At 36.7% G+C, this 6848-nt stretch overlaps 2 protein-coding genes across 4 annotated transcripts in view; both read right to left on the bottom strand.

The window, feature by feature from the left end:
• Positions 1–6848, bottom strand: part of LOC106874433 (mutS protein homolog 5) — a 251549-nt gene that overhangs the window by 7391 nt on the left and 237310 nt on the right. For all 3 annotated transcript variants that reach the window (XM_052970104.1, XM_052970105.1, XM_052970106.1), the window contains exons 22-25: positions 5403–5492; positions 4074–4200; positions 2094–2246; positions 737–811 (exon numbers count right to left, since the gene is read on the bottom strand). In XM_052970104.1, the coding sequence (XP_052826064.1) occupies positions 737–811; positions 2094–2246; positions 4074–4200; positions 5403–5492 (445 nt within the window). The remainder of the gene's footprint in view (positions 1–736; positions 812–2093; positions 2247–4073; positions 4201–5402; positions 5493–6848) is intronic.
• The window catches only part of LOC106874428 (growth arrest and DNA damage-inducible protein GADD45 beta), a 371959-nt gene that overhangs the window by 131362 nt on the left and 233749 nt on the right, over positions 1–6848 (bottom strand). The gene's annotated exons all lie outside the window — the stretch shown is intronic.

Raw genomic sequence — 6848 nt, 5'->3', positions numbered from 1 at the left:
GGGGGGGGGGGGACACAGACACACAAACATATACACACACACATGTATATATATATATACACTACGGGCTCCTTCCAGTTTCCATCTACCAAATCCACTCACAAGGCTTTGGTCAGCCTGAGGCTATAGTAGAAGACACTTGCCCAAGATGCCATGCAGTAGGACTGAACCTGGAACCATGTGATTGGTAAGTAAGCTACTTACCACGCAGCCACTCCTGCGCCTATAGCATGCTAACAATTCTGCCATCATGCTGCTTTGAAAAGCTAGAATATATTGGAATGAGTTTCTTGATGATGTGTCCTGATCCTTGGAAGGATGTGTACTCAATGCTGTAAGCGAATAAAACATTTGTAAATTTTACAGTGCTCCCACTGACATACAGTAATGAACCATTGCTACAAAGCGGTAACAATTTCCATAAATGTAACTTAAACAGTAGACATACAAACAGGGCAAATCTACCTATTTCTCCATAGATTGTAAAAATGAAAGATGAGATGGTCATGGTAGGGATGCTTTTGATTATAGGTCTGCTAGGTCAGTACTGACCTGAGGTTAATCAACAACAATGATGACAATGATGATGATGATGATGACAACGACAACGACTAACCAACCAATTAACTAACTAATTAATTAAATGACTCACTAATATTCAGGCTAGCTAGAATGACTAATATTATAAAGACTTCATACTTTGCACTACATTTAGCAGAGATGAAGTTAGACTTACCGATTCTGTTCCTTTACCAAATTCATCAACAATGACCAAAGATCGACCTGTTGCATGTCTCAGACAATCTGACATCTTTGTGGTGCCAATATAGGGATGAAAAAAAGAAAAAGAGACAAGACAAAATGTCAATAGTATGAAAAGAAGTGATAAAATGACAGAAAATGTTTCCACTATAAAAACAACTGAGTCAATGAGGAAGATTTTATGTGCTCACTGTAGCTAGAAATAGCAGCCAAGTCTCCTTCAAACTATAACTTATCATTTACAAATATAAAAGGTTGATTGGATAGATGTAATTATTGGATAGACATATGGACATTGGATAGATGTAGTCTTAGATGCACTTCTTTAGTTCGTTCCTTGCTGTACTGTACATCGGTGAATTTGGCTGGATGGGACCAGAAGCATAGCAGTTGCTCTTTGCGAAGAGAGTGATGGTGCCACACTCAATCCTTTTCTTCATTTCTGGTGAAAGGGATGATGATACTCATATGGTTCTCCACAATCCATCACACAGCATAACATAGCTGATTGGTGGGGTGGGGGAGAGAATAGACTGGCAGCAATATCTAACGAGCAGTTTATTTCTCAACACTGGAAGGATGGAAAGTAAAGTTAATCATGGCAGGAATTGAGTAAATACTGCAAGGCATTCTAGCCCTAACCAATGCTCCAACAATTCTACTAATCTGCCTCCTTTTTACATACATCATCATATATGGGATGGGGAATGCCCATACTGTCCAGCCTTGAATGAAGAACCATCCTGATCATTGAGCAGCTCAATCAGGGCTGACCTGGGGTTAAATGACAATTAGAAATAATGGTTTTCTGCCTGGTTTAATCATTTGCTGTTTTATAAGAGAGGGGAATGGAGTAGTGAAAGAGGGATGCATTTTCTAAAGAGATCAGAATTACTGGCAATGTGAGGAGGAACAGTTCCACAATATTCATGGTACTAAACTATATCTGCTTCTCTCAACTTAAATCATTGAAGATTATAACATTATCTATTCCATTATCACTCACCACTATCAAAGTTAAAGCAGCCTCTATCCAGCTGCCCTGTGAGCTAGGATTAGCAACAAATTACAGCCTGTGATCCAGCAAAGAGAAAGGACATATTGGAAATTGAAGTTCGCATTGTACTTCATCTAGTAAAAAAAAAAATGAGATGGTCAAAGCTTGGTCTCAACAATAACAAGTACAGTCCACTTATTCCTTTTCAAATTTGTTGCAAAACATTACTTGCACCACTGCCAACACTATTATCTCTATTGCTGCAGTCACCTTACTACAAGTTCTCTATATTATAAGAGAATTATAAAGTTAAAAGAATAAATGACCAACTCACCTGGTTAATATCAAGCATGAAAGTTGACAACCCAACAGAGACACTTTCTTGAGACTTAATACGAGTAAAGATCCTGTCAACAGTACAAACAGTGCTGGGACTTTCAGCAGGAATGAAGCTGCCAATGTAGGACATGTAAAGAATGAGGGCTACCTATAATATAATAACCAAGAATGACAATGACAAATTCTTTATATGACATGTTTAAGAAGCAAGCAAACATCGTAAATAACGGTGAACTTCTGCATATGAAACTAAATTTCAAAAGAATAAAATCTCTAACAAACTGATCTGTTAATATTACATTTTTTGCCAGAGGCAAATATATAAGTTACCAGCCAGTGTCAAATGTCCTAAGGGATAAAATACTGGACTCTCAGCTAATAGGCCATGAGTTCAATTCAATTGCAGTTCAGAAGTTTTGTTGTTTCGGTTAGAGAGAGATCACTTCATTCTACATTGTTTCCATTCACCTAGCTATCATGGATCAGTTTAATCATGACAACATTCGCAGTTCATTTAAGACTGTTACTTGTAATAAATTTATATTTGCCTCAATTCATCTAGTTGACAGCATCAGTTACTAGATTATCCTATATCACCTGGGAATGTTAATTGTGAAGGACAGAGAATCTATCCAGGTGATATTTTATATCCCATTTCCTTAATACTACAAAACCAAACTTACATTACAGCTCTTAAAGGTTCTTCAGATACATAGAGACATTTATATTGTTTCAATAACTGATAACCTCTGATTACTTGAATAAAGATTATCTGGACTTCCATCAGCTCAGATAAACGAAGATATAATGCAAAGAACACACAACACCACATGACATACTATCAAATATGTAGCATTGCATTTAGTATTTTCAAAGGGATTAATTGTCTGGTAAGTAGAATGGTAACCTCAATGGTGTAGGTGGTTCAAACAAAAAAAGGCACCAAGTATATGCTCTAAAGTGGTTGACATTAGGAAGGGCATTCAACTGTAGAAACCATGCCAAAACAGAAACGGGATCACAACACAGTCCTTGGACAGATTGGATTCCGTTAAACTGTCCATGGAATATGAAAAATGGACATTAAAAGACGATATACACAGTGAACAATGGTGCTAGACAATGTATTAACTTGTGCAAACTTCAACAGGGTTGCAATCTTCAGAATTTGGAATTATCAAGTAAAGTAAAATTTTAAACTGTCAAATCTGAAATGTGCCTGATGGACCTACATAACAAATTAAATTTGTCTCACCTAATTAAAATGTATGCCTGGAAAAATATAATTTTTTTTTTTGCAAATCATGAAAATTCGCAAATTTTAACAGGACTGGAGTCATAAAAATTTTCTATTTTCTATTTTCAAGGCATAACAAAGTTTAAATCATTAAATGCAAAAATGTGATGTTGGTCTGAAATAATATATTAAAACATGTCCCAGCTAATTGAGATGGGGACATGTTCAGAAATTTGAATTTTGACAAATTCTACTTTGAAAATTCACGGAAATTTGGAAATTTCATACATATTGAAGTAATTTATTTCGGCATATTTTATAAGAGAGAAAGAGAGTATTTTTGAATATTACAGTTTGTACCTTGCTTGGAACAGGCAAAAATTAAAAATTCTAACAAGCACATGCAAAGGGGGAAAAAATATCAGTTTTCACTTGTAGTAAATGACAGACCCAAATTCAGGGGTACGCCTCACAAACCATGCACAGTTTAACATCCCCACCTGGCCTCTGGGTGCCTTTAGCAGAATTCACTTTATTGCAAGCACCTGATTCACCTGACTTGTTGTTTTCTTACTGACATTGACTCGCAGATATTCAGGTTAGACATCAGCCACATAAATCTTACTAGTCATGGAGGTTCTCCAAAAGTCATTGGAACTTCCCATCCGCCTCTTAACAAGAAGAAAAGAAAAAAAAAAACAACAGCATGCAAGCAGAAATTAATAAGCTATCTCTCACCTGTTTCAGGTATACACTTTTACCAGATGCATTTGGCCCAGTTAATATCTTCAGTTTTGGATGCGGTCCACCACTTGTGATATCATTGGCAACATATGGACTGGATACAATCTCCTGCAATGGGTGCCTGGTGTATGGACAGTGGCAAATAACTTAGTGATGTACATGTCTTTTCAGATCATCAAACACTCCAATCCACATCACTGCCACCACTAGCAACAACAAAACAACATTCCACCAACACCACCCCTTTAACGCACTCCACAAGCACAACCTCCAGTATTAGTTCTTGCTTTCATTCTCCTACTTCTGTTGATTATTCTCAGAGAAACGACTCCAAATTTTGTTTTCTTAACCATTTTTAACTAAACTCCAAGCCAACTGGAGAAATTCCATTTACCTCTGTTTTGTTTCTTGACAAAGGGCTTTTGTTTAAGACATTTGATGAAGTCTATTCTTCTGACAGTATAAATTAACCACTGTGTTGTGCTATGCAGGTGATGCTTATCATTCCTTAGATCACGTGGATTTATTATCAAGCCCTTCTCACAAGTTAAACTGGATTGTTTGTTTGTTTGTGTGTGTGAGTGTGTGTGTATTTATCTTTATTGTTTGAGTTATTTCTTTCAGCTCTTGTTTAAATTAAGCAAATTACTGTAAGCTATAAATGTTTTGTACATTGTTTAAGTATCTAGGCTTCAGGATTCAAAATAGGACAAATGCTGTGTTGATGACAATAATGAGGCAGAAACATGTCAACAGCTGTCCTTTTTGTCTCTAGACAACCAAAGTGTTTTTTTTTTAATGGTGTGTCAATTTTGAGGATATTTTTGAGTTTTGAGATTATCTCCCCTTGTCAATAAGTGTTTGATCACAATTTCCACGAGAAAATTTCAATAAACCAAAAAATAGCTTGCATAGTATTTATATATTTTTATTAATCTTATTATTTACATTTGATGGATATTTGTCCTCATCTTATTTGTTGTTAACACGTTTCGGCTGATATACTCTCCACCCTTCATCGGGTGTCTTGGAGAAATTCGAACCTGGGTTCTCATTCCTAAGGTATTTTTTGATGTTATCATCATTATTATTATTATTATTACATCGAAAATTACCTTAGGAATAAGAACCCAGGTTCGAAATTTCCCCAAGATACCTGATGGAGGCTGGAGAGTATATCAGCCGAAACGTTAACAACAAACAAGATGAGGACAAATACCTGTCAAATGTAAATAATTCCTCATCTCTTAAATATAGAACTATATATATTATATGAGAGAGAGAGAAGATTGAAAGAAAGCTTTTAAAGTTTTGAATACCTACCTGCCAGTTTTGATATCAATTACGTTTTCAGAGGTGAATGCTGGTTGGACATAGCCAAATTCTTGAGCACAAAGACTAAGTGCTATAAGACTGCTCAATTATACAAAAATTAACACATATTAAAGTAGGTCACATCGATAGAACTTTTGTAATTAAATTTCATATACCAGTTGCAATTATTTCACTTCACTTACATTTTTAAAACATTTTTTTTCATCCATTTGTGAACAATAGCACTATTGGTTATAGGGTTTTCATAGATCAATCACTGATTTATTGCATTTCCAATGAAATAAGTTACAAGAGATTGTTTTTGCATTTTGGACAGACAGAACAAATACAAGTTCTTGATTACTGGGATCGGCTTGAGAAGGTCTCCAATGCTGTGCAAAATATTCCATCAACATTGTCCAAATGATATTGGCATCACCTTTAAAATTCACTCAAGACTTGGTCCTTATGCAATCTGCCCACTACAAAAGTCATGCTTGCATCACATAACATTACTAAGACAGAACTATTTTACCTCAACTGGTCTTGCTCTCTTTAACATTATGCCAAGACACATAAGGGAAGGAAAAGATCTCATAGTACTGAAACGGTTCCTGGATGAATTCCTCCAACAAATTCCAGGTAAACCACCGACATCCAGATGTATCTCTACAAACAATATCTCTTTGCTGAAATGGGTCACAGAGCCCAAAGTATGACTGTAACAGGAAACAATTAATTGTCTTATGGTACTCTTAAGTTAGTCATCACCAAGGCCAATTATGGCTGAAACCTAATTATATGAGGTAATTTTGGTGTGATGTACCAATTTATCAGATATTATGTATATCTTTCATCAGTGTATGTATGTATATATGTACATATATATATATGTATGGGACAAAATGTCAGGTCAATAAGCACTGATCACTCATTATCACCATTTAACGTCCGCTTTCCATGCTGGCATGGGCTGGACGATTTGACTGAGGACTGGCAAACCAGATGACTGCACCAGGCTCCAATCTGATCTGGCAGAGTTTCTACAGCTGGATGCCCTTCCTAACGCCAACCACTCCGAGAGTGTAGTGGGTGCTTTTACGTGTCACTGGCACGAGGGCCAGTCAGGCGGTACTGGCAATGGCCATGCTCAAATGGTGTTTTTTACATGCCACCTGCACAGGAGCCAGTCCAGCGGCATTGGCAACGACCTTGCTTGAATATTTTTTTGTGTGCCAATAAGGCGACGCTAGTAACAATCATGCTCGAATGGTGCTTTTTATGTGCCACAGGCACGGAAGCCAGTCAGCTGCTCTGGCAACGATCACACTTGAATGGTGCTCTTAGCGCTCCACTAGCATGGATGCCAGTCATTGAATTTGATTTCGATTTCACTTGCCTCAAAAGGTCTTTGCAAGCAGAGTTTAGTGTCCAATGAAGGAAAGGTACGCATAA

This window comes from Octopus bimaculoides, chromosome 8, assembly GCF_001194135.2.
Source record: "Octopus bimaculoides isolate UCB-OBI-ISO-001 chromosome 8, ASM119413v2, whole genome shotgun sequence".
NCBI classification, from domain to species: domain Eukaryota; kingdom Metazoa; phylum Mollusca; class Cephalopoda; order Octopoda; family Octopodidae; genus Octopus; species Octopus bimaculoides.
This window is presented reverse-complemented; position numbering and strand designations above follow the sequence as displayed.